Here is a 22,903-nt window from a genome sequence, read left to right on the forward strand (position 1 = left end):
AGTCTCCGACGACATTTTATAATCAAAAGCTTTACCAAAAAAGTGCTGGGAGAACTCCGCCCGACGCTTAACAGTGCGTTTATTGAAAGTAGCGCAAAAGCGACAGCCCGAGACGTCGTGGTCTGGGCCTAAACAAGGTATGCAGAGGGAATGGAAATCCTTATGCGGTATTTGCTTCCCACAAGAAATACAATTGTTAACTTTGTCTGACATCGGTCTGAGGCAAGAAAAGTTTCCAACGGGTACTTAGCTTTAAAGAAGACTTCGGTTTCCAAATTTTCGTAATTTCAGGAGCTGGCCGACCGGCACTTGCGAACTGCTTCTGCTTCGGGCACCGCGCGGCAAAAAAGACTGAAGAAAATGGAGTCGGCTGTGTCTTATATACCCCTGTCGCACTGACGTCAGGGAAGAAAGTGACGACAACTGACGCCGGACCTAGACTTTGGAATTCGGCCGACCGAGGACCCGCCTGACGGCAGAGAACCCATCTGTGATTACTGCAGCTGTATGCACGATGAACATCAACAGAACTGAATTGCTCCAGAAGAAACAGAGCAACCAAAATTAATATAAAACTAGTACATGTGCATCCAGAAAGTGGAGAAAGAAGAAAGCCTTGGCCAGAGGACAAAGAAAAAATGAAGAGGAAGGAGGGAGGGAGAGTCAGAATACTGCAACACTGTAAAACAGAACATCTACTTTTATGGTAAGTTTTTACACAACTGTACTGTGTCCTTCCTCATCACTGTTTCAGTATTCCTTACCAAAGGGAGATTAGTAAAGGTACTGAAGAAGATCGGAGGAGGAGGAAGCAATAGAGGAACCCCCAAGAAACTATGTAGGATGTCTCTGGCAAATCCAGCTCTGTCCCTACAAACTATATCTAACTTGTAGTGTTTAGTAAAAGTATGCACAAAAGACCAGATAGCAGCTTCTACAATGGATCTAGCATCCAGACCCTTGAAAAAAAAAAAACACCAGAAGAGGCCACTACCTTGGTAAAATGAGCACAAAATGCAGAAGAAAGCTGCTTCCCATGAAAGGAGTTAACAAAAAGAAATGGTCTTGGAAATGAAAGAAGAGATGGTTTGCTTAGTATCAGCTAAATTTAATTTCTTGGCAAGAAAAGAAACAAAGTTGCTCCAATTTCCTTATGTATTTTATTTATTTATTTAGTTATAGGCTCATAGGAAGTTACTAGGCTATTGGGCTGGAGGCCCTTACAGGCCTAGCCAAGACTTTTGCCCATGTTCCAACAAGTCAGCACCAGATGCCTCTGCCCAGCAGGGACACAGGTGGAATCCCAGGGGTGTATTTTCTGTTCCTTATCCAGTTATCCAGGTTGCACTTAAAAAGAGTTAATGAGGTACTCTGCTTGAGTTATTTAACATTGGTTAACCAAGAAAATCCGACTTGGAATGAGCCAATTTTCAGCAGAGGCCTGGGGAGAAACACTCTTTTGACACGTCTTAGTAACGTGGGAGGAAACCAGGTCACCCAGAGGAAACCCACACAAATGCAGGGAGAACATGCAGTCTCTGCAGAGAAGGCACCCAGTCAAGAATCAAACCAGAAAACATTTTGCTGTGAGGTGACAACGCAAACCACTGCACCAATGCGCTGTCTTAACTAAATAATATCTGAGCTGTTTATGCAAATCCAAGGAATACTGAACACACCCTTACTGCTATTTTGGGGAGTGGTGAAAAAGAAAGTAAGATGAATGGTCTGATTCAAGGACAAATCAGGAGTGGGAAGTGCCTGAAGGTCAGAAACTCTTTTGGCAGAAGTCAGAGCCACAAGCAAGGTAGTCTTCCAGACATACAATTTCACAGTAAAAGAAACTGCAGGTTAAAAAGGTGGCAGAGTCAACTTTTCAAGAACAAAATGAAGGTCTCTGAAGGGGAAATGGGCTTTCTTGGTGCCCTAATACGAATGCCACTTTTCAAAAACCTGCTTAACTTCAAATCAAGAGGAAAGTTGTGGATCCAAATGCAAACTAGCAGAAATGACTGACAAATGAGTTTTAACAGAGGACCATTCCAGAACAGAAATGAGTAACTTAATATATGAAAGAGCAGTAAGAATATCCAATAAAAGAGGGCCCTGTTCATATTTGTGACACCAAATAGAAAATCTATTCTACTTAGCAACAGGCTAACACAGAAGGTCTTTGGTTAATGAAGTTCGCAGATGACTGCAAACTAGGAGCAATAATCGAAACTCCTAACGATGTGGACATCCTATAAAAGGGCCTCATGGAGACAGATGCCTGGTGTCAAAGCCATGGCCTCAAGCTCAATGCCAAAAAGTGCACTGTCATCCCCTTTGGTAAAAACTCTGTACCCATGAGCTACCACATAGGTGGTCTACTTAACACCAAAAGTGTGATAAGAGACCTTGGGACATGGGTGGACAGTAGTCTCTCCTTTGATAATCACATCACCACAAGTAGTCAGGAAATCCTTCTACGTGGCACACCTCATCACAAAAGGTTTCTCATCCAGGAAAAAAGATGTCATAGTTCCCCACTACTCGTCACTCATTAGACCCATTATATAGAGTACAATGCCCCTTTTGGTATGTACCTCAACACATCTACAACAACTGGAAAGGCCGCAGAAATATCCCACAAAGAGGATTACCGGCCTCAAACAGATGCCCTACGCAGACCGTCTCAAAAAACTCCAGCTTTACTCCATCGCATATCACCTACTCAGAGGCAATCTCTGCCTAACATACAAAGCTATGTCAAACCCAGAGCTGTTGGACACGCTCCACTTAAAGAAATCCCAATCCCTCCGAGCTACACGCTCTAGGGACCCAAACCTTGTCACTACAATAAACAGAACATACTGGAGGGATAGATTCCTGTCCCAGAGACTTCGCATACTTTGGAACAAATGGGATTATATTAAAATCTCGAAGTCTGACAATATTGAATATGATATTGTCGACACGAGAATACCGAAAGCACACTACATCAAACGTTTAAATGGAAAATCTCCGGAATTGGTATATTTAAGTAGGAGAGTGTGGGGGGTGTAGGTGTGCTTGCCCCCCTGCCTACACACTATTTAGTTTTTTTTTTTTTTTTTTAATTTACTTTTTGTTGTTGTGTCTTTCGGCTTTTCCCGGCTAGGGGTCGCCACAGCAGAACTCCGGTCCATTAATTATTGGCAGTAGATTTTTACGTGGCGAGTTGCCAGCCCTGACGCACAACCTTCAACGAAGGTACACGCACTCACGCATGTCTCCACATAGAAGACACTCTAGCTGAGAATCGAACAGGACAACGTCTTAGTGTGAGGCGACAACACTACCCCAGCACCACCACTGCAGTATATTTTTTAATTTACTATTTTTTTTTTTTTTCCGATGGTTTAAGTTCGATCTTTAGTGATTTCAAGTTTTAAACCTTTGAGATTATAATATAGACCCGGAACAAACTACCTATCTATATCAAACAAAGCTCCTCATTAGCACTCTTCAACAAAAATCTTGATGACTGGATGGGAAGTAGGAAATTCACCCCGGGGGATCACCTCTGTGACTCTGCTCGACACGGGTACAGGAAAATAATTTTCTTGGGTGGCGAAAGCCAGGGTACCTTTTTGGCTAGGCTTATGTAGGCCCTAGGGCCAATAGAATAGTACCTACCTATGAACGTATAGGATTTTCTAGCCTCTTGCAAAACCCAAAGCATGCCCTCAGAAAACTAGAATCGAAAAAAAATCAAAACCTTATCACCAAAAGAGTCAAATGTAGGGTAAGCAGATGAGGGTGACAGAGAGCCCTTGTCCTTATGAGGAGGTACATCATGAGAGGTAACTTGCAATGATTGCTCTAGGCCAGGTGAAACAGAAGGGGGAGCCAATGCCATCTGAGGCAAAAGGGGAGTCAACAACAAGATTTTGGACCTATCCCACTTGATGATGGGAAGGACCCTTGGCAACAGAGGAACGGGGGGGCATACAGGAACAGGTCTATGTTTAATCATCGAAGGTCCAGCTCATCAAACCTCAGATGATCGAGCACAGAACAGTGGACATTCACTTCAGAGAATGTGTGAGATGGAGAAAGCAACTAGTTGGCCAACATTTCCCCATCACACATGCTGCACTATTTCAAACCTATCCAAGTTGGGAGCTGTGCCCCCACACACCCCAACTATATATACCAACGCCAAGACTGCACTACGGTGGAGGGAAAAGGAACTAGTTGGCCAACATCAGGAAATTTGTTGAACATTCGCCTGGTTGTGTTCGATGATCAGATGTTCGCTGAACTGAACATTCGATTTTTGAACATGGACCCTACAGGAACATTTCTTTCCAAGAAAAATATATTGTGCCCATTTTCCAAGCCAAAGAACTTGGCACTCTTTTGTCTGTTTAGAAGGGAGGCAAAAAGATCTACTTGGAGTATCCCAGCAACGGACAATATCTAGAAAAACCACCCTGTGAAGCATCCACTCATTAGGTTTTGTCCTAGAACTGCTCAGATGGTCTGCCACCAGATTGTGCTCTGAGGGGAATATAAACCACCTGAAGGGTCAAATGATGCCAGATATCAAAATCCCAAGCAACGGCCAGTCTGCAAATAAGGTCTGTGAAAATCATGACGGGACCCAGAACTGACAGAAAATGCAAGGTCTGAAGATTTAGAATCTGAGCCTCATCTCTGCTTTAATACAGCCCTTCATTTGCTGACCAAATCTCCTGATGTCATTGAAGAAGCTCTCCAACCCAGGTCAGAAGCATCTGTAAACAGTTCCTGAATGAAGGAAGGAACCTGAAAAGGCATGTCTGGATTCAGAGAAACCTGATTAATCCACCACAGAAATTCTTGTATGATACAAGGCAAGAGAGGAATGGGAAAGTTCAGAGTATGACAATGCTGCAGACAAATTGCCTTGGGATACCACTCTAAAACTTCTTCATGTGGAGTCTGACAAAAGGAACTAAAGCAATGGTGGAAGCCATAAACCCCTGGGATCAAACAAACTCTCTTGCAGACACTACCTGTAAAGAAAGAATAGACTGGAGAAAACGGTCAAGGAGAGGACTTTGGGAGGAGGGAGAAAAGTCATCATTGGCAGATTCTAATCTTGCATCTCAGGATTATTTAGTCCTGTGAAGGGGTTAGAACAGGCTTTTTGGGATTGAGCAGGAACCCCACACTGTGAAGGAGAAGCAAGGTAAATCGACATCCTGCAGAAGAATATGCAGAAATGGAGTTTGAAGGTCATCCAGACAGGGAAAAAATTTGAAAACTATGGAGTCTGCAGAAAGTTATGATGGTGTTTCCAAAGAAAAACTACTCAACAAGAGAATCAGGAAAGAGAAGGTCATCTTCCTCTGACCCCAAAGTAAGAGGGGAGTGGATCTGAGAAGAATAAGCTTCCCTAGAATATGGACCTTTGTCATCATCAGAGAAGTCAGAATCCCCAAGTCTCTTAAAGAAGAAGAAGAAAAAGGAACACATGAAGGCACTGACAACCCTTGGGAGGTTCAAGGCCATAAGGGCCTTAAAAAAACCCTGACTGAAATCCTGCCCCTCTATGGCAGCTGTTACTACAAGAACCACGTCTGGTCTATGTTTTTTCTTGACAGGAACCTCTGCCCTGACAAGCTTATGAGGATCACAACCATGTCTAACTTAAATAAGGGAGTTCTTCCATAATAAGAATGTGAGGTATCCCCCTAGGCCTTTCTGAGACAGCTCCCCCTTTTCATCTGCAGCAGCCTCAGCGGATAGCCAACCCCTATCAACTTCCAAATGGGTTGCAGCAAAGAGGGCTGGCATTGAAACCAGATGGTTGTCGGATTCTTCACTGAAACCAGTGGAGATGGCTGGCAGTTGCTGGACAGGCGAAGTCTCACAATGCATCTTTTAGACTTTTTCTTAGTACACAGCTGAACATCCAGGCAGGCGGATTCAAAGGCAATAGTTTCCTGAGCTAGCAACTTCATATGGTGATTTTTCCAAGTACACCAAAATGGATGACAGATACCTGCATAGGGCATTGGGTATAAAAGACTGACAAATCTCGCTCTGCGTGGGATTGTGGTCTTCATCTAGGCAGAAAAGGGAGTTTTGTGTCCATCTTTATGGGGAATCTGCCTCCCACACTCACATTTCCTCTTTCTAGATGGCATGTAAAATAACGCAAACTTGGTAAATCCAAAACTGACTAACAATACAAGAAGTATGCACAGGAACACCAAAGGGACTGAGGATAAGAAAAACTCACTTTTATTTGGCAAGGAAACTCTTCTATATTAAAAACACATCCAGAATGTGATCAAGTCCTAAAATCCAAAGGAGTGTCGACTTTTGATAAGCACTTTCATCTTCTTTGAAAACTTCATCAGATACTACAGTCAAACTTCATGCTCTTTTTATATTCTTTTTATAGTCCAGTCGAGTGTTACAAACCAATCACATGATGGACGAGTCCCTCTAAAATGGGATTTATGTGCCTTTTGCCTAGGACATAAAACATACGTCTGATGTACAGTTCTAGGATAGGCCTTAGGCTTTGGTATGCTGATTGGATGGACATATAGCTATCCTTACAAGAATACCTGTTTGGTAAGGAATACTGTAACTGTGATAAGGAAGGACATCATGGATAGCACAGGGGTTGTGTGCACCCCTCCTACCCAGCAATGAGATGTAATGATATGCTCTAGAAAAACAAAAATGTACCCTCCAGGTACATGAACTACAGCATTTTTCACAAATATGCTCAGATGGGAATATCATGAAAGGAAATCCCCATATTTACCAAGGGTAGCAAGCCACTGAACTCAAAACAGCTCAAATATTTGCATTTGTCATAACATTTTTTCCAAGGTTCCTGAATAACTGAAGACGTGCTGCAATGTGAACATGTGCACAAGGCCTGTTTCAACAAAGATGTGGGAACCTTTTGTTATATTAAAATTTTGTAAACCAGAGAAAGGTTTTGGTTAGCAATTGTCTGACAGAGCAACAATTTTAAGTATTCTAGTCCCACAACCAGAAAGAAAATACCTAGAAAAAGAGAGTTAAAATATACATTATTTTTTATTACAGCATGCATGGTATTGTGGAACTAAGTCTGCAGTGTGTTTATGTAACGCATTTTACACAAAATGCATAAGGGTAAACAGGGAAATCCCAACATACTGTAACAAGCATATCACTAAAATAATGCTCTGACTCACTGAGATGCTAAAAGGAGGAAAAGAGCATGTCAGGTTGAAAAAGGCAGTTTTGATGAATGCAGAAATAAAGGAATACCGTTGACCAAAAATACTTTTGCCAACAGTGGAGTTTGCCTTTTTCTCGATTGTGTGACCTCAGACTAGGTACATACAAAATCCAAGGGTGTTTGTGGAATGTCTTGTAATGTTTGCCGAAGGTAGTTTTGGTGAATGTTTTTCGATATGTTTGCATTCACTGAAACTACCTTTGGCGACTAAACACGAATCTGAAATAACATAGAAAACTTAAGATCCTATACAGTAGTTTTCACAGAGATGCAGAAAGATGGACTGCAGGGCTCCAGTTTACATTTTTCAACTCAGCCATTGCACTTTGAAAAAAAAAAAAACAGTATGTTGCAAGATTGGGCAACATCATGGCAAAGTACTAAGTGAACTGAACAAAAATAATACATGCCTTACAGAAAATTACTAATTCTTTGTCATTTAACAAGGCAGCACTTAGAATGAAGAAACTGCAGTTTGGAACAATTTAAGCTGTACACATGCAGAAAATGACAGCCTTGAAAAAGCATCCAAATACAGTGGCGAGCCATGGGCAGCAATTACAATGGAGTCTTTGTCGTGCTTTTGTGTACATGTGTTTTTGTATCTTGTTTCTTTCAGCACTTTTTTTCAATCTCCTAGGGCAGGCATTTCATCCAAATGCCTTGCTACACAGAGAAATTAAATAAATAAAATAAAATTTCAAAAACCATTTTATTCAGACTTTTTCTTTTTCATTACAAAAACAAATCATAATGTTGAACACAACAATCATACAACATAACAGTGTATTGCTATTAAAACGAAAAGGTACCACAATCAATTAAGTTCAATCTGAACCTATTTAAAGTTTGAAGTAAATAATTTACATTAATGAAGACCAAATATCAAATACATTTTACAACTATGCCATAAAGGCATGTATCAAGAAGGCATAATAATCAGGTGCCACCAGGTCCTTTTAAATACAGTGGTGGAACAACAGTCTGAGATTGAAGTCTGTATTAAGAATGGTAGGTGTGATCTTTAGAAAAGGGAAGGAGCAAATTACTTAGAAATAAACAGAATTTGTGGGAACAATACATGTAGACCATCAGGAGGAGGAAGAGTGAGGTTTAAGGGAAAGTAGGATGTGAGCAATGTATACTGTTAGAATAAATTATCACAGTTAAAAAGAATATTGTATATGCAATGCATAAAATAAAATGTTAATGTTGTTTGTTTTCTATTCTATTACTATATGTGTACCTTTGTCATTATTCAATATTAGAATTTAATAAAGTTGTAAATAGAGGCACTTTTTTATTGTCTTCTCTCTTCTCATGAAATTGTTCCTCAAAGTTTTATCATCGTCCCAAATATGTCCTCATTTATGGTCTCTGATTAATAGCTGCATTGCTTTTATCTCATTTACAATATTATGTACTTCAGTTACAGTTGATTTAGATTTTGAGTCCCATTTTTGAGTCATTTTTTTGCCAGACAACAGCATTAAACTTTGTAAACCATTACCACGTGTAGGCTGTTGTATATCTCGGCTCAAAAGAATAATTTCCTTAGTTACAACAATTTGCTCACCTCACATTTCTGACAGAGTTCTTTGGAATGAACTTTTAAAACCTGCAAGCTCATTACACCCCCCCCCCAAAAAAAAATGTTCTCAATTACATTAGACAGAGAGAACAAAAACTACAATAATTTCCTAGAAGGATAACATAATACAGATTAAGCAAGATTAGCAAAAGCAGGAGGTAATCCTACCAATTTAAAATTGCATTTTGTTAATTTTTCATAAATACATATACCAATCAGATTTTTAGTAGATCAAACTGAAAAAAAAAGTCCCATTCACATACAGTTACTTAGCAGTATCACAGCACAATAGGGAACAATCACACACAGTTGATGCAATGCATTACACAGCATAGATAGGAAGAACAGAGAGGGGTTCTCAAGTTTACAGACAGTAGGTAAGGAGAGAGGAATCAAGGTCTACAAGAGTTAGAGGAAGTGGATTTAGGAAAGAGAAATGAGGGAAAGGAGAGTGTGAAAGATTAGGGAAATAGTACAGCTGGAGGGGGGATACTAAAAGTAGGAGGGAAGCACTTTGAGTGTGGAGTATGAGTAATAAAAAAAATGAAAGGGAGAAATGAAATGGAGGAAGGCCTGTACAAGTTAAATTCAACAGTTTTATAAAATATCATGTGTGTGTAAGGAGAGAAGAGAGAGGAAAATCTGTCTAGAAAAGAGAAGACAGTGAAGGGTTAGCTTCGTCTGGAACAAGAGCAGAGCTGTGTATCCACTAAGTACTGTTTGAATTTAATTTTGAAAAGTTTATTAATGTAATTTTGTCCATGTAATAGAGGCAATGAGTAGAGAGAGTCAACATTCTAATTATTAGATGGGTTTATGTGGAGAAATAGTTTGTTAATGGAGAGGAGTGGTCAATCTGGAGAATAATTGTGAAGAATGTTACTTAAGACTGGGTATTGGTCAGGTTTATAGATGAGTTTCTGTGTGGTTAGTAGCTGTGAAAAGGATAAGTAGTGAGGTAGTTCTAGGCATGAAAGATTTTTAAGCGCAAGGTAGTGGTGTGCTTTTAAGGTAAGCTGGTGGCAAATGTTATAATACTGCTTAATGAGGCTGGATTGTGAGACTTGTAGGTTCATTGGTATTTAGAGTGGCATACAGAAGTGTAGGAAGCAATAACCTCCTTCTTCCTGGTCACACCTCCAGCACTTGGCATTTACTTCAGGAAAAAAACTCTCTAAAGTCTGCTTGGGGAATAAAATTACCAATGCAAAAACTTCCAAGAAAATATCATAAACCCTATGGACTTTTTTTTCATACTTGGGATCCACACATATATTCTCCCATGTTTCCTTTGTACATTACCTTTCCATTCTCTCTCTCTCACCAATCTTTTCTAACCTCTTTTAGCTGATTTGTACAATTATCAGGCAGCATTTTATATCCCCTTCTAACTAATCCTTTTTTAACGGAAGTTTCTGGTCTGGACTAAACTAAAAAAAAACTCTTATCAGAGTCGGTCATTCATTCAGCACTTCCCTATCCCTTTCTCTATGCCTATACTATGTCATCAATCCATGGTATGGAAGGCAGTCTCTAATCTGCAGTCCAAACTTTTGAATGGCCTCAACCTACTCTAACACCTTTTCCTCTATATACTTATTTGCTCCCAATACCTTGGGTTCCTTCGTTAATTTCCTCCTGTAAATCCCATCTTCGTCTTCCTTTTCTGGATGAACAGGATGTGATGATCTGCATCTTTTAATTTGCTTGCAAACTTCTACATCCCTACTTGCAGTCATCCTTATTAGCAAAAGCTCCTGTCTTGATTCCTGTGTTGACTTCTTTCTTAGAAGACTTTTGGCTACTTTAAGGGCATAATATTCTGTATAGTTGTTATTCTCCTTAAGGACTGCATCCAAAATTCTACTCTCTCCTTACTTCTTAAACTGCACCCTGTTTCATCATCATTCCTTTCCACTTTGATTTATAACCTTTTACTTGTTTTAGGTATATGAGCCTTAGCTGTATAAGCTCTAAAGCATCCATTCAAATCAGGTAATCCTACGTCACCTTGTTCTATGGGTGAATCAACTTATCCATTTAACTCTCACCCTCTTCCCTTCCCAAATGAATTCCTTCAACTCTACTAGTTATGGTCCACAACTTCTCCTCTGGTTGATAAAAAATAGGCTTGATCTGTACACAAAACTGAAGGGACTAGAAAGGTTTTCATTGCATGTATCTTACAATCTATAGCCATTAATTTAGTCCAACTTTTCAATTTTAGTATTATTTTTTTAGTCTCTTTCGACATATCCTTACTCGCCAGAATATAATTCTTTTTAAATCATATACAGTAACTAAATATGTCACCTTACCATGTCACTGTAAATAAGGGTATGAAAAAACAAATGAACAAATTCATGTGTGGGTACACAGTTTTACTGCTATAGCTTTTGTTTTGCCTGCATTTATTTTACATCCTAAAAAAAAATTAAAAATGCCACAAAATATCCACAACACAGAGATGTCCTTTTCTGAATTTATCAAGTGCAAATACCATATGCAACTGCAATTAACTTTTCTTAATCACCAGTTATGGCCTTGAATTTGAGTTTCTTATTTTCTATGCCAATGGTTCTAAACATACAGCAAATAACTAACTGAATGTTTCCCTTGTCCAAACATAGCTTGCTGGAGAGGAAAACTCCCAACGTAATTATTGCCTCCGACTCTTCATATATATCCTCCTCCAAGAGAATGGACAAGGAACAACAATGGAGTTGCAAAAGAAACAAACTGGAAGGATGTATAGACAACAAAGAGGAGACAAATACATTAATCTAAAAAATGAATGAGATCAGATCAGAGGGCCCGGATGGTTACCCACTGGAATTTAACAAATGGCAGGATGATATTCACTAGTTGCAATGTAACAGAATAGGGAGGATAGGAATGATCTCAAAAATAATCATGACAGTAAGGGTGGTAGTTTTGATGAAGGAATGGGACAGAGCTGGCAAATGTGGGCTGCCACACACACATATATCCCCATTATCTGTGGATATTGTAATACCGGCCAAGGTATCGGCAGGCAAAAAAAGACTGAGCAGGGTTTTACTTAAGATGATTCGAAAGGAGTAAAATGTTTTTATGAAGGACAGGGAGGAAGATAACAAATGAGGAGGGCTAACTGACTTTATGCATTAGATGGAGGCAGAAGGGGAGGTAACATTCCTCAATGTAAAAGTTCTGCAACACTGTTTAAAACCCACATAGCGTACCATTCTGATTTATGATAATGCAGCTTTTGTAGGAAGCAGTAACTGTGAAAACACATCCATCCCACCACACACAGCTGCATCACTACTAAAAAGAACAGTTGTAAGTTTCACACATTTAATAAAATGTACAGCTCCTGGCATTTCTACATTTAACAAAATACATAACTGCTGACAGGGGCCGAATGATCAAAGACGTGTACTCAGGCATAAACACTTCATTTTAAAAGTTAATTAACTGATGTGACAAAATAGCTCTCAGAACAATTTAGATGGGGGAAGGTATAAAGTTTTGCTTTCCTCTGTATAAGAAATAACACTTTTTGCCATCCAGTCACTTGCCCAGAAAGAGCATAAAAAACATAGGATTGCAAATCCAGGGACTTTCTGACAGCTTGTTTTATTACCTAGGTATCACCTGGGCAGGAAACTTCTTATTCTAATTAACTTCGCTAGTTCCTCAGGTTCTACATTCAATCAGCTCTGATTTTTTTTTTCATAGTGATATGCTTTACATTCCTATAGTAGTTTACTCCTCATAATTTGTAATTGATGCTATAAAGCTTTAAACAGAGTAACCTTTTGTTTACTTCCTATAGTTATCATTCTTTTCAGCATATAAACTGTACATATATACTGGGGAGTTACATTCACTAATATAAGTGTGTTAATGCATCTTGTTTAAATAGATATACAAGCAAAGAATTATCGGAAAAAGTACAAACCCAGTAAATGATGCCTGTTACATTAATAACTGCAAAAATGGTATAAACATTCAGCTTTAGTGTCAGTTCAAAAATAACAGTACCCAACTCATTGATTTTGTTTTATATTGAAAAATCGGCTGTTTAGAACATTTATCTCTAAAGCAGTTTCTTAGTTATTTTAAGGAAAACATATACCCTGTTTACCCTGTTCTTGTTTCACTGCATACAACTCTAATTAGACCTATACTGAGTATAATTCTTTGTTCTGTTTGTACTCTGTCAGTGACATCAACTCATTAGAAAAAATATTTTACAAGGCAAATGACTAATGATAGATGTTAGACAACTTGAGGTCGGTGGGTCTTTTCAGGTATGAACAGCTGATTAGGTTATGCTTTCTCTGGCACATCATGTACACTATAATAAGAGTCAAAGCAGTCTATCATGAGGACCACTAAATATAAATCTTAAGGCAAATTTCTGTTGCAAATTTAAATGATTTTGAGTAAATACTAGATTCACTGATATTACACTTGTGTGTGTTTAAAATCTTTTATCTGTGCAGTCAATTACTATGTCTTGTATTCAATTTTTTTTTTTTAATGTTCATTTCATCGACTTGTTTTTTACCTATTCAATTACAAAACAATGTTGCTGGTGTTTTACTTATCAGTTTATGATAGTAAATGCAAAGCATCGGTGTGCCTTTTGGCATCTGCCCTTTTTGAAGGCAGAATCTCAATAACCTACTACAATTTAATATATTTTTTGGCTCACTGGAAAAATATTCAGTAACTGGGACTTTGCTGCCAATCTGGTCTAGCTGGTGGCAGTGTGTACTGTGAAAGCAGGAAAGGGTAATAGTACTGGAGAGCATAAGTTGATAGCCCCTCCTGGGAAAGTAACTGTGTGTGGGGGGGCATGTAAATAGTTTTGGTTAACTCAGTTACTTTTGGTAAGACTGCATCGGAAGGCATTGAGTTCAAATCCTGTGAACCCAATTACTATAACTCTGTCCTGTAACTGAGTGCTGTAAAACCTATTTGTGTGGCAAGTGTTGGTTCTAAACCAAAACAGAACTATGCATTTATCATATATCCTTAAGGACAGATGCCCTCACATACTATTGATCAGTAGTACAGGTCACAATACCATAGCCTCTGACCATCGCAGGTACGCTGCTGTCAACAATGTGGGATTTAAGGTCAATACAGCATGCATCTTGCACATCCTCTAAGACCAGGTGGAGGATTAAAAGCGGTACCAGGCACAACTATAAGTAGAGCTAACTAAAAGTTTGCCATATATAGTTGCACACTGGCATTTACTGCACATTTCTTAAGACAGGCTATCTTTTTCAGTAGGAAGTAGTAGTAAAATGAAGCTCATGTTCCTTGAAGACTGTTAAGCCAAGAACAAGCCCTCCCCAAGTGAAAAACTTCAATCAAGTTTCTGCAGCACTGAGGAGTCCTTAATTAGTAAAAACTGGCAAAGGTCAATGAATTTAGGTAGCAATTGTATAACTGTAGCCTTTAACTTGGGATCAAGTACGGAACAGGATTCAAAACCCATTCCACAGCTGGCCCTACAAATCCCATAGACAGACATCATGCATAGTCTTCACCATGTAAATCAAAAGTTAATCTAGACATTTCGTATATAGTACTTACCTGCAAATAACTATGAAATCTTGCAGCACTTTAGCATGAAAACTTTCCAGGTCCTTGAAGATGATCACTACAGGAGGAGTTTGTAAGTGCCCAGCTGTTGGTGAACTCCTCTTCTTCCCTGGCATAACACTCACTGTTTTCTGATAAGGGGAAAAAAATCATTATCATTTTTTAGGAAATGAAACAAGTTTATAATAGCATGAAATCATAATGAGAGGATTTACACATACTGGTACAAATATCATCCCTCGAGCAATACATTACAGAATACAGGCAGCCGAGATGCGTTGGAAACAAGAACCATAAAGGATTAATGAAAATGAAACAGTAATGATCATGTGGCATAACCTCATACTAACAGCTAAGAAGGCAGAAGCAAACAAACTGCATAGTGTAGTTCAAGAGAAAATGACAAAAGCAGCATTGATTCTTGAAACTGCTACACCTAACTACTACTGCTTCTTACAAACTGGAAAACATACATTTTGAAACAGTCAAGACATAAGCTGAGACTAGGGCAAATGTAGAATAAGGATACATGGGCAGATCCAGCCACAGAAGGAACAAATGGGCTAATAAAAAAATAATTTTAAACCATTTATAAACACTACCAGTACTAGTAAACCCCTTACAAGGGGCATAAAGATGCAATTCTGAGTACATTAAGAGTAGTAAAACAGCACTCTTGGCAAATAAACAAAGACTGAAACAAAACATATTTCATTATCTTTAATTGTGACCTGATGTATGAATGGGGTCTGTTCCTGTCAAGGTATGTAACAAACCTAAACATTTGGAGAAAATAAACAAAAGCTCATAAATCTTTGCCCAATTCAGACTGGTACAGCAAACCATACTAAGGTGCAGCACTGTAAGTGTGACTGAAAAGGATGTCAGAATAGCAGGTCTCTTCAGAAAGGACAGTAAAGCAACTGCAGTACACAGGTGACTCTCATCCCTTCCATAAAGGTTAAATGGCTGTCCCAGTGGAGCCAGAAAGTAGACTAAATAAATATGTCAGAAAAAGAAACTTTTCTGCATGAATGAAACTCAAAACACTTTCTCCTAGACATTTTACATAAGACAGGAAAGGAGACTTCTAACAGCACAGGATTATAAACAGATTATTGCTATCTGTGACACATATACTATACACTGTTTTTAAGTAAAGAAACTTCTCTTGCTAAACACATATTTAAGAAAGTAGAGTTGTATAAGTAAACTTACCATAACAGTATAAGTTTGAATTATCAATGCTACAGTATTGTAAACTATAAGGGTTATATCCTGCATAGGATATAACAGACGGCCAGCTTCCACAGCTTCAGGGCACCTTCCATTTGCCCAAACCATTAGTCAGCTTGAGCTGAGCTGACTAAAAAGACAGGCTTGGGTGCTAAACCCCTTACAGCTTTCATGCCAACTAAGAGGGGGAGGCCAAGCCCTGAGAGGGCATTACTACATAAAGAAGAATGATTGTCCACATCCTCGCATAAAAATGCACCAAAAAACAATGGGGGGGGGGTGGAGGCACAGAGTAACTATCGCATCAGTGATCATTTGGACATCTACTGTTAAGGTAAGTTTACTTACATAAATGGGCTATGTTCTTTACATTAATCACTTCAGCAGTAGCCTACACTACATGTATAGATGACCATAGCTTAGAAAAGTTTGGAGATAGAAGGGGAAACGTCCAAGAGCCCTCAGAGTAAGGCCCCTAGCAAAGCCTGTCCTAGACTTGGAAAATGAATCTAGTTTAGAGTGCTTTGCATAAGCATGTGCAAAGAACTAAACTGCTGCTTCTAGAACTCATCTAGCATACAACCATTTCTAAAAAGGCATAGATGAAGCCATGGTCCTGGTAGAGTGCGCCTTGACCCTGCCTGTAATAGTTTTGTTGTGGTGGGAAGAACAAAAGTTAATAGCCTGATACAACCATCTGTAAATAGTATGCTTTGACACAGGTTGTCCCTTCTTACCTTCACAAGAAAAACTGATCAGAAGTACCTTCACAAGAAATGAACTTATCAGAAGTTCTGAAAGATTTGTTCTGTCAAGACAGAACCAGTGTAGTCTGTGGACATCCAATGTATGAGGTACTCTCCCGCATTTTATGTTCTGGAAAGAAAATAGTTGTTGTTGTTTGTCTTTCAGCTTTTTCCTGGTAAGGGGTCGCCACAGTGGAACTCCAGTCCACTAATGATTGGCAGTAGATTTTTACGAAACGCCAAGGTGCCAGCTCGACGCCCAACCTTCAACGAAGGCACGCCCATTTACGCACGCATGTCTTTCGAACACTACCCAACCGCGGGGAGGACATTCAGACTCCACACAGAAGGTACTCCCAAGCCCAGCCGAGAATCGAACGGGAGAACCTCTTGCTGTGAGGTAACAACGCTACCACCGTACCACCGCGGCAACAGATAATTTGCCTTAAAGTAAACTTGAATTTAAACATAAAGGGAGGATTATTTCTCAAAGAAACCCTGTCTCTGTGAAAAATGAGATCAGGTTGACCCACCATAACAGCCTGCAACTCGGATATATTTTGTGCAGAGGTCAGAGCAATCAACAAAACTGTTTTCCACATTAAGAAGCAAGATGAGCTGGTTCAAATGGAGCAAGTGTCAGCTTCTCTAACACAAATCTGAGATTCCAAGGAGGAGCCACCATTTGCAGCACCCATTTCAAAAACATTTTCACATGAGACTGCATTTGAAAAAGGGGGATCCATGGACAGACATGCTGAAATGGCTGACAAATTAAATCTTGATAGAGTAATACAGGCCATAGGATAGTAACTCAAACAAACCTATAAAATCAAAGAAACATTAGCCCAGAATGGGTGCCGGCTATTTTGTTGGCACCATCTAGAAACCCATTTCTATTTGCTTATCCATATGATTTTCTAATGGCTGGGCATTCTTGTCTCCATTAGTAACTCCTGCATGTCCTCAGAATACAGGTGTCTAAAAAGTGTCAAGACCTCATCATTCAGTCAGTCAGCTGTAGTTGTTTGGGGATGGGTTGTATCAAGCACCCCTGTTACTGTGCGAGTAAATCCAGTCTGTGAGGAATCTTGTGATAACTGCCCCTTGCCAAGTCCAAAAAAAAGGGAGAACCACTGCTGCCAGGGCTAGAAAAGAGTCACCATAATGACCTCTTGGGAATCCTTCTGAATCTTCAGAACTACCCTGGATATCAGAGGAAAGGGTGAAAAGATATAAAAAATAATCATGTCAAAGGAAAAGACATCTGTCTTCCAGACCTTCTCGCATGGAGGCGTGCAACAGAATTTTGCCAACTAATTGTTTAGAGAGGAGGCAAACAGGGTCTACTTGAGGAATTCCTTACAGATGGGTCAAATATTGGAAGACCCCCTGATCCAGTTTCCATTTGTGAGGTCTGCCTTTGTCCTGCTCAGCTTGTCTGCCACACATTTTTTTCTCTGACAGGAATTTAAGATGCCTGCAGAGTGAGACTGTACTGTAAAGCTATATCCTATGTTAATATGGTTTGTCTGCAAAGTAAGAGCTGGGCCGTCCTTGCTTGCTTATATACCACATCACTATGGTATTGTTGCTAACTACTTGAAGAGGTCCTGGGGACCACAAATGATTCTGTGGGATGATAACCTTTATAGCAGCTCTTTTATGTTTATGTCTTTTGTCTGAATTTTTTGTCTCAGAGACCTTGCACTTTTACTCCCCTTGACACTGCTCCTCACACAAAGTCAGAAGCATCTGGGGGGACTGACTACTTTGGAGCAGGAGGAAAGAATGGGAGACCTGGGTAGAGGGTATATCTGATGTCTCCGCCAAAGTGATTTCTCTCAACAAATCCCAGAACTGAATTTTGAAAAGGCAATTTGTGGAGATACTGGAATCAAAGGGACTTCAGCTACCATTGTGTCTTTCCCACATGGAGTCTTGCAAGAGGTATCATGAAAAGCATGGATGCCATGAGACCCATAATCCTGATGTATTCCCTTGCTGTAACAGAAGTCTGCATGAAATCCCTTGGAATAGATCTAAATAACAGATCTAGTTTTTTTTTTCCTGTGGAAGAAAAGCTCTTTGTACTGAGGTATGTAGCAAGCATCTCACAAACACAGTCCTGTGTGATGGAGTCAAAAACAGATTTGTGAATGTTCTTTTGGAATCCCAGCCTGTGTAGTTGACCTCTTACCCAAGTGAGACATGTCTGACACTTTAAAAAAAGAGTCTACAAAGATAAACAAGTCATCTAAACATGTAAAAAAGTGGATACCCTGTAGCCTGCAATGTACTACAACAACAGCTAGGCACTTTGTAGGAGCAGTGGGTAGCACAAAGGATAAGGCAGAGAGCTGATAACATGATCCAGACACAGAAAACCTCAACAACGCCTGAAACCTGGATGAAAAGGAACATAACGATATGCATCTTTTAAATCTAAGTTTCCTAGAAAAATCAAATGATGAAAAAGGGGTAACAAGTCATGAAGTGAAACCATATTCAATTACCACAAATTGAAATGTCCAGCACTGATATCCAGAAATTTTCTTTCTCTGGCACTGAAAACATTCTTGAATAAAATCCTTTCTTAACTGGGAAGACGGCATTGCTTGCATTACCCCCGCAGACTGCATATGATGTAGACCAAGAGGATAGAGAAGGGTTTGGTCTGACAGATGAGGAGAAATACCCTCAGAAGGAGGAATTTCCTCCCACTATCATATGTATCCTAGCTGGATCCGCTTCAGAACCCATTTATCTGAAATAATCTGTTGCCAAAGACATAAATGAAGATTCAGACTTTGTGGAGGGAATAAGGGACTACAGGAGGTCTCTTAAATAGTCATTCTGCCTTAATTTTGGTAAAACTCCTTGCCACTGCTTACCAGTATTCTGCTGAGAATGTTTATTTTGTTTCTTGCCAAAATTTTAGAGGAGGGCTGAAAAATCTAAGAAATTTTCTAAACCAGTTTACCTCTCAAGTCGCACTTTCCAATAACCTCTTTTTTTTTTTATATTTCTGGGAGCTTGAGAAAACAGCTAGATAAATTTCCTCAAAAAAATTACCAGTGACAGCAACCTCGTAAAGTATCTACAGAATCTTAAATATTCTTCAAACAATGAGCAGTGGTCTAAGAAGCAGAACAAACTAGTTTACACATAGCAGATTTTTCACTTTAACAAATGAACCTGACAAATCAGAGTTTGTAAAATCAGCGTTGCAGAAGCACACACTTTCCATACATGTCTGAAGGAGAAGAATCGGAATCAACAAAATGCTTGGCAGCAGTTGGATTAATTAAAGCTATAGCTGCCAGGTGAGGTCTCGGATTAGGGTGAATAAACCTTGAAAGACTGGGGCACTTTATTCATTCTACCTGCTTCCTTAGGAGCAGCAGGTTGGCTCTCAGGGAAGCCACAGGTTGTGACAAACGCATCCTCTAAGGTTGGCAGTACTGGAGGATGGGTGAGGGTTCTGGGAATTCCAATTATAGCAATTCATAACATTTTCTAAGGAATAAACCTCACTGTTATTAGACTGAAAACACTGACACATTCTAGAAATAATTTCATAGAAAGTGAATCCATTACATGGAGATTCAGATACATTACTCTCATCAAAACCTGAATCAGAAGGCTGAGGAGATAAATCTGCACCTGTCCCTTCATATTCCCATTCAGATTCTACATCTTGAACCTCTTCAGGAAAAGAGGAATCCTTTTTTTTTTTTAACCAGAAGCCACCGTACAAGAAGGGTCAACAGCCTGCACAACACCATGAGTCAAGACCAATAAATTACTCCTGCCCAGAGAAACGGACACTGGAGAAGTTAAATGTTTAGCTTTCTGTCTCATTTTTGAAAGGAAGGTTGAGGCAGACCTGGTACTGCCAGCAACAGCTTCCCTAGGCTTGAGCAGAATATTCTGGCTAAGCAGGGGGCACATTCTCTTTCCCTTCTTCCGTGACTGACAAAAGTGGTTCTCCCTTGTCCACAGAGTGGACCCCAACAGTCAAAGAAGTTGTGGCTAAACCCCAGTCTATGGTGGCTGTATGAACACTACCAGACATATCTGAGGAAAAAATTACAAAGGTTTGAGGAATAAGTTTGGCCACAGCAGTCACCAGACTGTGGCAAATTATCAGTCTGCTGTGATGGTAAAGGCTGCTTAGTTAACTTTTTTTTTTTTATGGCTGAAAGAAGGTCTGGTTTGTTTCATGGTCAAGTGGAAAATGGTGCTTGTTTCTCAGGGAAGTTTAGCATCAATAATAGGTAAAACAGGAAAGCAGAAAAAAGTCACTTTCTTACCCACAAAAGCACAGTAATAAGCACTTTGAACACTTTCCCCAGCCCCAAAATGTACAACAAATACAGTTTTCCACAAAACGTAATTTTTAACAACTTTTAACTTTTGCCACAAACAAAAGCTTCTGTTTAAAAGTACACAAAAATACTTTTCCATAGCTTAAAAGTAGTTTTCACAAAAAATAGGTTTAAACTTTAAAGTAATGTGGAAGACTTTTCCCAAAAGGGAACTTTTTTGCCCAGCAATGGAACAGCTTAGCCAACAGTAATTTCTCGAAGGCCTGCAGAGCAGCAGGCACTCTTTGCAACAGGAATGTTCTGAAGGGCTTTGTGCCTAATCATGTATTTTTAGTCAGTTCAGCTTGAGATAACTAATGGGTTTGGGCACGTGGAAGGTGCCCTGAAGCTTTGGAAGCTGCTCAGCTGTTACAGCCTATGTAAGATATAACCCATATAGCTCAGGCTACTGCAGCAGTAATCAATATGAAGAACACTGCCAAAGGATTGGCAATAATGGAACCTGTTTCTAAGCAGTGAATAATGTTTGGCAGCAAAAAGGCTAGGGCCAACTCAAAAGAATTCCCACTGCAGCCTCTGCTCAAAGTTCTGAACTAATCCCCTAACCAGGAACATTTTCCTGGCAACTCAGTGGTAACCTGTGTTACAAAAAACTCCTTTATGCGTCTGCTTACAAGAAGTTAGCATATGTGTGCATGAATATGCAAAGACTCATAGCATCATTTTAAGTCACAACAGTACATACAATGAAGATGTGCCAGGTACAGTGGATAAATCAAGCTGAGCCCCTTGTACACCTCTTAGTATTAAACATCCAGAAATAATAAACTTAACTGATTTGACTTCCAGGATCCTTTCTGCTCCTTCCCATACAAGTTATTCAGTACCATTAAATATATGAAAACTAGACAAGAGGGGCACATAATGGGAGGAAAGCATTTGCTTGTGTGCTTATTTTTTTTAATCTCTCTGCACCTGATCACCAAGCCCTAAATTTTCTGACTATGCCCAGTCATTAACCCACTTAATACGATAAGGAGTTGATCATTACACAAGCAGTAATTCTGGCAATAATCAAGAGGTTTTCTGTTTTTCTTTTCTAACCCTTCTCTAGTAAGCTGATATGTGCACTTGCAGATGTGAACCTGCTATGCATTCCATTGTATACTGCACACATCCATGATGATTACCATGTGAATGGAGTATGGAAAAGCCAAGGCAAAGTTCCTGGTCTACACAATACACACTATGCATACCTCTCTTCTATAGGTGCTGACAAGTGTAGCAGATTGACTTGTCCATGCTGCATGGAGAAAGGTGGGCCAGTGTCAGACTCTCACTCCCACCTTCCTGTGCAGGTTTTGCCAGTATTAATATCACCAGATGATCCTGGGTTATACTTGCCAAAGTCAGGGCCTTATCCCTTGCGGACATGGAGTCAGCTTTGAAAACATATCATTTGAAAGGCATTCTACATGTATATCTGTTCTGATTTGCAATGGATGAATCATTAGTTTGCCAGCAATTTATTGTGAACTGTCATGGTCACTTCTTGCTGGCTTATAGTACCATACGAAGCATGTCTGCTGGATGAAGACTTAGCATTCTGTATGACATGCAAACTAACACCTGAATAATTGCTCCTATTTCTTGCAGTTCCACTAGGGGAGATTTAATGTTTCTATTATATATATTTATATATATATATATATATATATATTTATATATATATATACACACACAGATATACATGTATAATCCCCACATATAAAATGGACAGTTTGGCCATTAGTTTTTTTTTTTTTTTTTTTAATTTTTCAATGGACAAATATAGATATTTGTCCAATTCTGTACAGAAGCCCTTCTGAAGGACAGGTCATTATTTAAATGCCTGACATACAAAATGGTATCTGACCGACTTGAAATATTGCACAGTTTCGGTGCCTGTTCACTACAGCAATATAAATAAATAACAAAGAAGGAAATAACCAATTTCAGAAGAGAAGAGAAGATAATCAAACCAACTTGCCCTCCTTGCTTTCCGATGTCAACATTAATGAGTATGATGAAGCTTGTCTCTACAAAACCGCAGCATTATAAAATTAGTTAAAAGCTCTTTAATGAAAACCAA

General features: G+C 39.4%; 1 protein-coding gene across 1 annotated transcript in view; it reads right to left on the minus strand.

Moving 5' to 3' along the window:
• The window catches only part of ORC3 (origin recognition complex subunit 3), a 1,128,136-nt gene that overhangs the window by 841,123 nt on the left and 264,110 nt on the right, over positions 1-22,903 (minus strand). The window contains exon 7 of the mRNA XM_044069085.1: positions 14,451-14,590. Within this exon, the coding sequence (XP_043925020.1) occupies positions 14,451-14,590 (140 nt within the window). The remainder of the gene's footprint in view (positions 1-14,450; positions 14,591-22,903) is intronic.

The sequence above is a fragment of the Protopterus annectens genome, chromosome 1.part0 (genome assembly GCF_019279795.1).
Source record: "Protopterus annectens isolate FY-2018-M chromosome 1.part0, PAN1.0, whole genome shotgun sequence".
Taxonomy (NCBI): Eukaryota; Metazoa; Chordata; order Ceratodontiformes; family Protopteridae; genus Protopterus; species Protopterus annectens.